At 49.2% G+C, this 12,762-nt stretch overlaps 1 protein-coding gene across 14 annotated transcripts in view; it reads right to left on the bottom strand.

The window, feature by feature from the left end:
• Positions 1-2,668: 2,668 nt before the first annotated feature.
• The window catches only part of TSPOAP1 (TSPO associated protein 1), a 75,358-nt gene continuing 65,264 nt past the window's right edge, over positions 2,669-12,762 (bottom strand). For 12 of the 14 annotated variants that reach the window (XM_085557652.1, XM_085557644.1, XM_077787463.2 and 9 more), the window contains 3 exons: positions 11,958-12,029; positions 10,358-10,486; positions 2,669-3,918 (listed from right to left, as the gene is read on the bottom strand). In XM_085557652.1, coding sequence (XP_085413778.1) covers positions 3,703-3,918; positions 10,358-10,486; positions 11,958-12,029 — 417 coding nt within the window. In that variant the 3' untranslated portion in view covers positions 2,669-3,702. Of the gene's footprint in view, positions 3,919-7,198; positions 7,259-10,357; positions 10,487-11,957; positions 12,030-12,762 lie in introns of all 14 variants that reach the window. The other 2 variants (XM_085557648.1, XM_085557646.1) reach the window with 2 other exon arrangements.

Raw genomic sequence — 12,762 nt, 5'->3', positions numbered from 1 at the left:
AGGAACTTAATTCAGAGAATCACAGAAGGGTTTGGCTTGGGATGGACCTTACAGACCATCTTGTTTTACCCCCTGCCTTTGGTAGGGACACTTTACACTGTCCCAGGCATTTCATGCCCCGTCCAACCTGGCCTTGGGCACTGCCAGGGCTCCGGCAGCCACAGCTTCTGTGCCAGGGAAAGCATTTCTTCCTCACAGGGAACAATTCCTGCCCAATATCCCATCCATCCCTGCCCTCTGGCAGGGGAAGCCATTCCCTGTGTCCTGACCCTCCATACCTTGCCCCAGTCCCTCTCCGGCTCTCCTGGAGCCCCTTCAGGCCCTGGAAGGGCTCTGAGCACTCCTTGGAGCCTTCTCCTCTCCAGGTGAACACCCCCAGCTCTTCCAAGCCTGGTTCTAGAGCAGAGGGGCTCCAGCTCTGGAGCAGCTCCGTGGCCTTCTATGAACTTGTTCCAGCAGCTCCAACTCCTTCTGCTGTTGGCCCCAGAGCTGGGGCAGCTCTGCAGGTGGGGTCTCACCTGAGAAAGGCAGAGGGGCAGAGTTTCCCCCTCCTCATCAGCCCAGGGAATGGGGATTTCTGACACACATGGCTGGGGCACACCCATGGCAGGGGTTTGGAACAAGATGACCTTAATGTCCCTCCCAGCTTTGGACATTTTATGATTCTGTGTTAAGTTTCTTATCCACCAGCACCTCCATACCCTTCTCAAGGCAGCTTTCCTTCCTTCCTTCCATCCATCCATCCATCCATCTATCCATCCATCCATCCATCCATCCATCCATCCATCCATCCATCCACCCACCCATCCATCCATCATCCATCCATCCATCATCCATCCATCATCCATCCATCCATCCATCATCCATCCATCAATCCATCATCCATCCATCCATCCATCCATCCATCCATCCATCCATCCATCCATCATCCATCATCGTCTTCCCAGCCTGTAACTGGACTTGAGACTGCCTCAACTCCATGTAGGACCTTTTACTTGGCCTGGTTAAGTGTCATAAGTTTTGCACAGCTCCACCTTTCCAGGCAGTCCGGGTCCTTCTCATGGATGCCCCATCCCTGCCCTCCAGTGTGTGACCCCAACACACAGCTTGGTGTCACCAGAGACTGCCCGGGGTGCCCATGAGTGCCTTTGTCACTGGGAAAGATGTTAAACACACCAACTCCTACCTCAAGCCCTGAGAAACATCACAGCAAACTGCTCTCAAAAAAATTGTTCTCCAACTACTTCAGAAACCATGGCAGTGGGGGTTGTGAGATGCTTTGTCTCTTGAGTGTTTACTTTCCCTGGAGACTGTGGCCCTGCTCCCAGATCAGGGAGACTGGGAAAGGCCACGGGCCTGGCTGAGCCTTCTGGTGACCACCAACACAAGCACCAAACCCTTGCACTCATGAGACCACATGCTACTCATCTGGAGAACGGAAACAGGAACATATTGATGCCACCAGCAGCTCCCCCGAGCAGAGAGGTGCATCCACACCTGGGCTGTGGCACAGCAATTAGAAGCAGAGGATGCAAAGCAGAACATCGGGATTATATCTTTATTTCCCCCCACCTTTTTTTTTGTTTTGTTTTGTTTCTTTTAGCCTTACATGTTTATCTATAACAGCTTAAAAGCTGTTCATCTTCAATCTTTTTCATGGAGACTTCTCTAAGCTTTGATGTACAGCCTGTCTAGTGTTGGGGAACCAGCTGAACTAGGGAGCCTTCAGTGAATGATGGGTCTGGATCTATCCCAGCGAAATTTACAGGAGGTAGAGATACAACACACACCTTGTGGTCCCAGGGGCTCAGCTGGGCAGGGAGGATGGGAGCACAAGGATTGAGGGAGCCAGGCAGGCATTGGCTTCATAGGGCTCTGGGCACACCCCAGAACGTTCCAGCGGCTGCTTTTGGTTCTAAAGGTTTTGTTCTTCAATTCATCCCCTGAGGACCTGATAAAAGCAATGACAGTTTCTTTCAAAAGACCTTCAACAACTCACTTAAGAAACTCCAGTTGGTAAATTCAGTTAGAACAGCAACGACTTCCACCATGGGAGGACAGGCTGCAGATAAAGCCCTGGGTTGCTGATGAGTTGCATCACTAAGGCTGCTCCAGAAGCCATGGCAACTCCAGCAGAGTTGCAGCACTTCATCCTTTCAAAGCCTCTGGTCTGTCCTTGCCCTGACTCCCATCCATCACAGGACACTGTGCCTTACTGTGGTATCAAGATCCTTATGGAATATTTCTCTCTAGGGAGCAGCAGCTTCCCAGAAAAGTCATTGCTGTCAGGGGAATCCTGCAGAATCCCCCCAAAATCCTAGAGTGACTTCTGGCACCTTGGCTGGATTTCCAAAGGATCCAGGTGCAGAACCAACACCCCTGACCCAGTGCTCACACACCAGTGGAGCTGGGAGTGAGGGGTCCAGCCCAGCCACTCTGGGCAGCCTCATGCCCACAGCCCTCCCTGATGTCCTGCATCCCCAGGGCTGCCACCTCAGCCCCTGCCCTCACCTCACACCTGGAGCATCCACAGCCACATGTGTCCCCCTGAGAAGGAGACACAGAAGGTGCACAACACCCTCAAAGTGCATGTGGTTGGCATCATTTCCCCATCCATCCCCCTGAAGAAGCATCGCTGAATCTCTGTTTTTTTTTTAAGGAAAATGTATTTTTGTGAAAATATACTTTATTATAATAAAATTTGGTATTAAATAAAAACATCATACCATAACACCACCACTCGTGGTCGCTGTGCTGGCACCACTCACGGAGCTCATGGAACTGCCCTATTCAGAACAAGGACCCACTGGAACATGCAGAGAAATAAACACAGGGAGGGACAGAAACCATAGCATACAAAACCATCCGTGCTTGGACAGGGCTGTGTCTCAACTGCAGGAACACACCCTCTCCTACAAAGCCAGTGCAAGCTGCCCAACCCCACCCTGCCCTCCCAGCACTCTGGCTTTGGAGCAGCTGACAGACACAGAGGCAGATGGACAAATAAATAAATAAATAGGTAGATAAATAAATCAATAGATAAATAAATTGATAAATAAATCATAAGGCGGAGGCCCCAGTCAGTGTGTGACCCAGATGAACCAGGCAAGAGCAGCTGGCAGCAGTCCACCCCCACGCTGGAGAATCGACCCCCGCCAGGGCATCGCTCCTTCCTCCCCGGGGATCCTCGTGCTGGAAGCTGACTGAGGCAGTGTGGGATGCTCTGAGGCACAGCTTCATATTTACAGGGTTACAGTACAATTAAGAACTCACTCATCAGCCCAGAGACAGCGAAGGGAAGTCACAGGAACGGAAAAGTGCAAATTTTCTTTGCAGGAAGTGAAGGAGTTGACACGACCTCCTTTGGGAGCAGAGAAATACCAAGGTGTGGAGTACAAGGGATCTCTCCTAAGGGGCTTTGCTGAGAAAAGCCAGTTAGCTAACTTACAGCCAGCATATAATCCTTAAATTAAAATATTTACAGGGACCCAGTGCACCAAGGGCTGCTGGATCCCGGAGCTGAGCCCTCACACCTCACACTTTTCCCCCAAGGGCTCTCAGGTCCCACACCCTCCAGAGTTTTCTCTATTCAACATATACTTCTTCCCTATGAAAATAATCAGCTTATTGCAGAGGGCTTCTCCTGAACTCTCAGTCTCTGGGGCTGTGTGGGCAGCCCAGATGGAATAAACAAACCCCTTGTTAATTTTTCTTATTGGACCCAAGTCTTTTGAAAAGGTTTTTCCCTTTGAAGAAGAAGCCTCTCTTCTTTTTATTCTGCCCAGGTGCATCACTGCAGGTGAGAAGGGCCAGCGATGCCTGCTCTGGACTCTGCTGGCCTGGGACAAGGCAGGAAGGTGCTGGCAGAGGAGAAGACAGAGAGGAGTTGCTCTGATCAACAGACCCATCTGGATTTAGCTGGGTGGGAAAAAGAGAAAACAAAAGACAAAAGTACAAGTTAGAGCTGCTGAAGGAGATCACACCAACATAAACCTCAGCCAGAGAACCTGGCCTTCTCCCCTGTATGCAGTTCCACTTAGGAAGTTTCCAGTGGATTTAAATTTTGTACTTACAACCCAGACCCTTCCTTAGCTAAGAATTCCTGAAATTCCTGAACTTTGGGCTAAGAACAGGACAAAAGACCCACTAAAGACATGGTGAAAAGATGCTGCTCCACAGCTAAGTAAGTGAAGCAGCTCCTGATAGCATGGATGGGGACAGGTACTGATGAGTCCATGGATACCTCAGCCCATGCTGGGCTACCAGCATGCTCTGGGACAGAAGCCAGGACATTAACAAAACCAAATTTTGTAAGAACAAGTGCTCTGCAAGACCTCCAGAAGATCAAGGAGACTGGCTAAGTCCTGAGGCTTCTCAACAGTGGCCATCGTAGGAAGAGGAATTAGTGGTCCTGCAAGGCTGCTCAGCATCCAGCAGATCCAGAGGCAGGAGGGGCAGAAAGCCAAGTCTGGTGCTCTGCAGTAGCACCAGTGGAGCAGGAGATGGAGAAGTCTTGGATCAAGTGGCACACAGAAATGTTCCTGAGACCCTGAGTGTTTGAGATGGTTAATTGGGACCCACCAGTCTCAAACAGTGCTGTTCCCTTTGGAAAGGGCTTTTAGAAATCAGAATGTGCCCGAGTCCCAGGCTCAGTTTCCTCTTCACAAAGCACTGAGAAGTCAGTTCCTAGCAGCAGCCTTCCTTTCCACAATCTCATCTCACTGGACTCAGCTGTCTACACAGTGACAATGAACAATCTGGCAGGTCAGGCTTTGCCAACAGGCTGCCAAGTTCCTCAGGGAGGAGGCTCTGGGTTTCTGTGGCCTAGGAGAACCTGTCTCACTGCCTTCTCTTCAACACAGCTTTCACAAACCAGCAGCTGCCAAGCTCCAGCGGTACATCCTGTCTTGGCATTACCCAACACAAGGCCAGAGTGGCTGAGCTGTACCAGGGAAGAGTCCTTTGACACTGGAACATCACACCCTCAGCATCCCTCTAGCGGGGCCCCACTGAGTCCCTCACAAGTCTGCTGGAGCCAAAGCCCCCAGAGGGAATGTGAGATGGCGACACTGCCAGCAGGACTCTCTGCCTGAGTGGAAGCACTCCTGAAGATCAGACTCCACTGTGTGAAGATCTCAGCAGCAGCCCCTGAGCAGGACTGGATGTGCCTGGTCCTGGTCCTGCTCTGTGTCCAGGGCAAGCAGAAAAATAAGGCAGTAGCAGAGCCTAGACTATTGCTGCCTCACTCCAGCACAGCCATGCTCATGGCCTGTGGGGACTTAATTTAAAATCTCCTGGGGTGAAAAGTCAAAGCAACCCTGCTCTGTCACCTACTGCTGGTTCAGCACCCACCTCCTTTGGGACCAGGAGCACCCAGTGGCTGTGACCTCTCCTCCCCTCACAGCTGGAAGCTGTGCTGGTCCAGGCTGCTGCAGGAGTGAAGCACTTCTGGCCCAGGATGAGGCACAAACCTCTGCTCTGGGTCAGACTCAGCACCTACAATACCCATGGAGTCAGTCCTGAGTGGGCAGGAGCACAGGGAGCTCCATCTTGGAGTGCATTTGTGACCCCTCCCAACTCTACAAAGCTGAGAGTGAACTTCTGCCTCACAGCAATCACTGAGTTGTGCCAGTGCCATCAGACTCTCCTCTGCCTGAACTACAGGACAGAGCTGGAACTCCTCTCTACCTCTCTCCATGATAGTAACCAATCCCACAGCTGACTATTTGTGAGCTCACACCCTCTGTTCACCTGAAAACATTGCTTTCCAAGGCACTCCTACAACACTCCAAGTGTGCAGTGCTGTGCCCTGAGGCCAGCTACTGCCCAGGCTGTGCTGCAGGATGTCACACAGGCTGATGGATGACCCAGGCTGGCCCTTGGGAAAACTGCACTCTGCCTGCAAGGTCCACTCCAACCAATGCTGCAGCAACAGCTGCAACCTCTGTCTATCCTGGCAGCTCCAGTGTGCAAAGAACAGCACTTGGTACTGATAAGCCCAGTGTTAGTTAGGTCTGAGGAGTCTGGGAGTAAATCCAAATAAATCCAGATTAACTATTTGCAGCCAGAAATGCAAGATTTATGGAGGCAAAAAGGAAAGCCAGGTGAGGGCTAAATTGGAGCCCACTCTTAGTTGTGAGCAAAAGAAAGAATCCCCAAGTCCTGCTCCAAAAACTATGATTTGTGCAACAAAGAATCCTTGGATAAAATGTCCAAAAACACAAGGCTAGCACCAGAAGGGGCTCACCAACACTCAGGGAGTGATGTAGGAGGGATGTAAAGGCCCCTGTGCAGCCAGGGCAGTGGAAGATCTGTCCAGGCACCATTGGAAAACACTTTTTCAGTAAGGGTGGAACAGTTTCAGGACAGATCTGAAGTGGCCCCACAAACAATTTCTCCTCTTTTTAGAGGTCTCTATGTGTCAAGAAAGCACAGAACCAGCTCACAGATTCATGTGGTAAAAATCATACGAAAATTGGGGGTTCTTCTCTAAGAGAAACAAAGGAGAACTGCTCTGTCAAAATACTCATACAAGTTATTAGTGATAAACACAAGAGAGATGTCAGTTTTCAGGGGTGGTTTTAGTACTCTCTCAGGTGTTATTAACACAACTTCTGAAAAACAAACATTTGAAACTAAGGAAAAAAAAGACTGCTCCCACTGGTCCCCAAAACCAGGGGTCTCACCCACCCAGGCCCAGAACAATTATCCACACAAGGTTGGTTTTAGGGCCTAAATGTTACTATTTTCTTAAATGGATAGTGGGCGGGGGTTTTTCAGTACTATTCTCAGGAAGGAGTAAAATCCAGAAGGAAAAAAACCCAGGCTGAACATGAAGTGTGCTCAGACTGAGGAGGACCCTGCAAAGACCAAACAAAGATTTGGCTGTCGATGTGAACAGAATGACTAAGCTGAATCACAAAGCAGGTCCTTCCCAAACCTGAATATCCAGCACAGTTCCATCCTGGTCCCCAAAACCACCAGATAATTGTTCCAGCCAACTGCACTTCATGTGCTGAATGGTTTGCCTTTACCACAGAACCCAGGTGGCAGTGAAAAATCTGACATCAGATGAAGGTGGGTTTTGCCACCACAGCCCCAAGCCAGCCTGTCAAACTACAAGCAAGAATAGGAGGCAACTACAGGTACTGGAGCCCTTGAGGGGCTGGGTGGGAGGTTGAAGGTCTCACACACTTACATGGTTGCTCTCTCTATGTATCATTCATATCTATCACTGGACTCTTCTCTTCCTCATTCTCTGAAGAAAAGAAACGTCCCGGGTGCGTAACACAGGCAGAAATAAATACATGAAATCAGTTAGAATCAAACACTTTCTAAAGGTGCTTTACAATCAGTCTTTGACAGAAATGGCATGTTACTAATGGCAAAATATTCTAGCAACAGGAAAAGTGGTAAAGCAGCGGCTCTGAGCTGGTAAGCATGAGTGTTTTGGGCCCCGGCTGTGACCAGAACTTCTTGGATCTTCCCCTTTAGGCTATTTTTGTTTGTTTATTCTAATTGCCAAATGTTGTCAGTTTGTAAGTTCAATTGCTTCACCTTTTCAGTTGCCAGCATTTTAAGATTTACTCAGAAATAATTAAAAATGATCCACCTTCCCCAGTTCAATTTGAAAATAAATTGTCCTTATTCTCAGGCCTTTGGTAGGGCAGCAAGAAGAAGGGAAGTGTGAAGAACAGATAAGGTAAGAACATCACATCCAAGAAATTACAAGGGATTTAAAAATCACTCATGGAGAAGCTTCTGTTGCAACTGGGACAAGCTGTAACCGAGTCCAAAGCTCTGCCATGGTGCACACACAGCCCCCCTGAGGTGCCAGGGCTCAAGCTGGGACTGGGAATTTGCAAGTTGAACAAGCAAGTATTCCTTAACTCTGTTGGGTGAAAGTGCTACAGGAATTTGGAAAAACTCAGGCATGACTGTATCACTGGGAGAGTTCATTCCAACTCAGGGATGAATATGGAATATGTCTGTTTTACAGGAGGTATTTCTTTCTTCTGCCTTTCCCATGAGGTTTTCTGCCCATAGGTTGGGATGCTATGATTGCTGTGACAGCCAGAACCACTGTGGGGTCATGTTCTGTCTCTTCAGGAATCACTAAACACCCTGAACGCAGTTAGTTAATACCAGTTTGGCTCTGAGCAGGGTAAATATACCACTTTTAACAGGGGGCAAATGTGCCCTTCCTGTTTGGAAGCTGCTTAGACAGGTCTGGATTGCAAAGCACAAGCGGGAGGGGTGCTGGGGGTGCTGAGCCAGAATCCCCTGGGACAGGGGTCCAGGAGAAGCAGGGAGGCAGCAGGACAGAAGCCAAGCTGGCATGACGCAGAAGCAGCCACAGTCATGTCTAGGGAGTTCAAGCTAATTCCCACTGAAATAAAATTGGTTTAATCATCATTACCTGAATTTTCCAGTCCCCCAAATACAGACAGAGAGCAGCACTTCATGGATCAGGAGAGTACCAAAAGTATCAAACCAAACAGGTTCCTGCTCTGTGCACCCAAAGTCAGAGCCAGTGTAAGGGGAGACTCCCCTGAATCTCAGGCACAGAGGACTAGAGACAAATGGAAAGGTTTGAAGGGCAGGGAAATGTGAACTGTGTCTGTTTTATATGGGCTGTCTTTAACACACCTGACAGGTGCTTGTGTTTTTAAAAAATGTCATGGAACATAGGAAAAGAGCTTCCAACCTTCAGCATGCAGGGCTATGTGGGCCAAAATGCTGCCCAAGGCATCAGTCACCCACTGAACTCAGCAGCAGAGAACAGAGAGGAAAGTGGGCTTGGCTTTGCAAACCCTTCACACCTGCCCATGGCAGACAAGGTTGCCTGAAATCCCCCTGGTCCCTGGGAGGATGTGGGCTGGAATAACAACCTTGGGAATTTGAAACAGGCCCTGTGGCTGCTAGCTAATGCCTGAGGGATGCAGATGGGGAACATCTGCATTAAATTACACTTAGAATTCCACCTTTATTTTACTGCTTGAGATCTCCTTTGGCACCCTCTATTTCAACAGATGAGTAATTTGGTAAGAGTAAATATTTTTGAGAGGGTAACTGAAGAAAGAACCCCACTCTGCATCCTTGTTAACCCCTTGGGAGGTTAGACTTGGGTGACCTCTGGGCTCTTAAACCCTGGCAGTAACAGCTGATTAACCTGTAATTCCTCAGCAAGGACCAGTACTCCCAACAAGAAAGTACAAGGACCCCAGAGAGCTGCTGAGGTCAGCAGATGATCCAGCAAACTGCCCACAAACTTCATTATCTGAGCCAGGCTGCTCTGCCTGAGAAGGCATCAAGGCTGGAGTGCAAATCGTGTACCCACAAAGCCTGGAATGCCTGGAAGCAAGGGATGGGGCTTAGGTGAAGGAAGACCAAGCAGCATCCTACAATAGAGATATAGATACAGAGAACAGGAATAGCTGGGCATGAAAAAAAGGCCAAGAAATGCTGCAGAGAGCAGAAAGTAGGGATGGCACCAATGGGGAGTTCAACAGAACGGGATTCAGGGATTCAGGGCCACCTACTTCCCTCAGGATGGCTCAAAGCCAACCTGCTCTGACTCATGTGGGTCTGGCACCACATGACAGCGCCAACAACCTCCCAAGAAGGACTGAAGGTTGAGCCCATGTGAGCTGGGATCAAGCTGGGTCCCTCCTGCCACCCAGTCCACAGTGAGACAGCACAGGGGCTCCAGGAATGAGAAAGGAGCTGCTACACTTTTAGCCTCAGACACTGACACGGCCCCAAGTGTCCCAGTTAAGCCTTTATTCCAAGAATCTCAGCAACACAATGCAAGGGGTTAATTTAACCTTTGAATTCCATTACTATGGGGAATGCTTTTGAAACCGTAGGATCCATCCCCCAGATCTGTTTGGGAAACTCCTCAGTGTGTTTTGAATTTATCCATAAGCACCTCAGCCTGGATTAAGATATATCCAACTTGGTGTGGATGCAAGACCATCGGTGTCTGGGTGTTGCTAATTCCAGGGCTCCTGGACGTGGATATAATAATTAAGGAATTTCATGTGCCTGGGGAGCTGTTTGAACCTTTCCTTCCAGTAGGATTTTCTCACTGACCTTTCAGCGGATCTAAACAATTTGCTGGTGGGATTTGAAAGCTCCTTGCCTACCTGACCAACCTGAGGCCCCAGCAGGTGTTGTTTTGTGCCACTTTCTGCACTACAAGGAAGTCTTTGGGAAATGCTCCTGGCACTCCCTTAGGATGAGTGGGCTGCATGCAGTAAGTTCAGTGATCCCATGGGTGCTGCATGCCATGCAATGCCCAGGCTCCAGACACATCCCAGCCTGGATGGCAGTGCCATGCAGCCACACATCTCACCTGGCTCTCAGCACTCAGCGGAGAAGCTTCTTTATCTTTTGAGTGGAATTCCTTGGCTGTGTCGCCATCCAAAGGGACAGCTTCCAGGAAGTTGGATGGGACAAGCCCTCTCTGTTGGTTCAGCTCTCCCTGCAAGATCAACATTCAATTTTCACAACAGCTTTCCTGGAGACATAAGTAACAACTCGAGGTGCAGTGCCCTGCAGAGAAGCTTGGGTTGCAGGCTGAGACAAGTCCAGAACACACCCACATAGGGAGGATCCTCAGAAAATTCCATAACTCACATCCTTGCTTAGTTGTGGAACAATTTAGAGCACAGAAACACAGAAGACAGTAAAGGAAAAAGAGATGACAGCAAGTTGTGACAAAGTTGTTTCTACAAACTCAAAATCTCCTCTATCATACTGGAATATGACTGTGCCACAGGTGCCCTAGAGGCCTTTGATTTGTCATGGTATTTACTACGTCTTTAAAGAATGAGGCAGTACTGGTACAATGTCCTGTAGGTATAGCATCCATGGTCACAGAGGCCCAGAGCTGCACTATTGTACTCCTACAAATATTTATCCAGTTCAACAGGAAGTGGTTGGGTGAGACAAAACCCACCCCAGCAATGCTGTTTGTCCAACATTATAAAAGGATCAAACAAAACATTCCCAGTGATGTCCTCAGGCTGAACCTGGAGCTCAACCTCAAGTCAGATGTGTGAAGTCACACTGTTTCCCAAGCAGGAAAAGGTGGATGATCCAAGGCTCAAGTTTGGCACACCGTTGGAGGGCAGGCACAGCCCCAGGAATCTGTCTGCTTACATGGATCACTATTCCAGCCTCTAGCCCAAGTGTCCAAGTGCCTGGTGAAATGTTAGCTTGAAGTAGCTGCTAATTCAGCTGTGTGTGCATGAAAAAAGGCATGCAAGGCTTTAGGAAACCTGCAGGCAGCTGATACCAAAAAATACACTCAGAACCATTGGGATGTTTAAAGACCACAGAGATGCCCTCAAGGCTGGAGCCCCTCTGCTCTGGAGCCAAGCTGGGATACCCTGGGGTTCACCTGGAGGAGAAAAGGTTCCAAGGGCAACCTCAGAGCCCCTTCCAGGCCTAAAAGAGCTCCAGGAGAGCTGGAAAGGGACTGGGGACAAGGGTGTGGAGTGACAGGACAAGGGGGAAATGGCTTTCTACTGCCAGACAGCAGGGATGGATGGGATATTGGGAAGGAATCTCTGACTGCAGATGTGCTGAGGCCCTGGCACAGGCTGCCCAGAGAAACTCTTGCTACCCCTGGATCCCTGGAAGTGTCCAAGGCCAGGTTGGACAGGGCTTGGAGTAGCCTGGGACAGTGGAAAGTGTTCCTGCCCATGGCAGGGAGTGGAACAGGATGAGCTTTCAGGTCCTTTCCCCAGACCATTCCAAGACTCTGTAATAGTGGATTTGCAGCAGGAGAAATGAGTACCAGAAACAGGCTGCCCTGCACTAAGTAGAGAGGGGTTTATGTTTGTCCCAAAAGCAGGACATGCTGTTTCCTGATTTCTGCTTCCCTGCTGCTCCATGAACTCCAGCAATTTCCAGGGTAACCACAGGACTTTCCCAAGCCCTGCACTTACATAGTAGAATCCATCATCATCCATGGACCCAAAGACAGTGATAACGTCCCCAGCACTGAAGGCCAGTTCAGCCTGCAAAGAGGTAGAGAACAGAGGTCACAGGAAAATCCCTGCCTGAACTTCTCATCAGGACACAGGCTCACCTCAGCTTCTTGCCCAATCTCACTCCAAGGGAGGGAGCCCAGTGTGTTTGGTCTTGCAAGACCAGGATGCAGGAGGGAAACTGAAGTGGGTAACTCTGGAATTCACTGCTAGGGAAGCATTTCATAAATTAAGACAAGAGCAAAGCCCATTTTAAAACCAATTTTAACAAGGTTTCAAAATAATACCTACCACCTGCTCTGGAAAGGTGCACCGAGGACAAGCTCAGCAAGCACCAGAAATACCTTCAATTTCTTTAAATATAATTACAAATCCTGCTCCCTTGGATGAGCCTGTTCTGTATGCAGCACTTAGGGGTTAGTCACTAGCAGGAATGCATACAAAAAGGGTGGTTTAAACTGGACACAGAACAAGAGCACAGCACACAGTGCCCTTTGTTGTCACACCCTCTGTCCTGTCAAGCACCCCAGCACATGCCCCATGGGGCACAAGGCTAAAGACAAAGGTGTCACCAACCTCTTTTAAGGGAAAAAAACTGCCCAGTGGAGGCTCCAAACAGGCTGAGTTCCACTCAAGACACTCTGGCACTTCACAGGTGTCAGCTGGAAGGGATCTACTTCCAATATATTTACCATAATATATCCCTAGTCCTCAATTTAATCTCTTGAGGCTGCAGGTTGCTCCTGTGGAGCATCTCCCACAG

This window comes from Lonchura striata, chromosome 19 (assembly GCF_050655825.1).
Source record: "Lonchura striata isolate lonStrDom1 chromosome 19, ASM5065582v1, whole genome shotgun sequence".
Lineage (NCBI taxonomy): Eukaryota > Metazoa > Chordata > Aves > Passeriformes > Estrildidae > Lonchura > Lonchura striata.
This window is presented reverse-complemented; position numbering and strand designations above follow the sequence as displayed.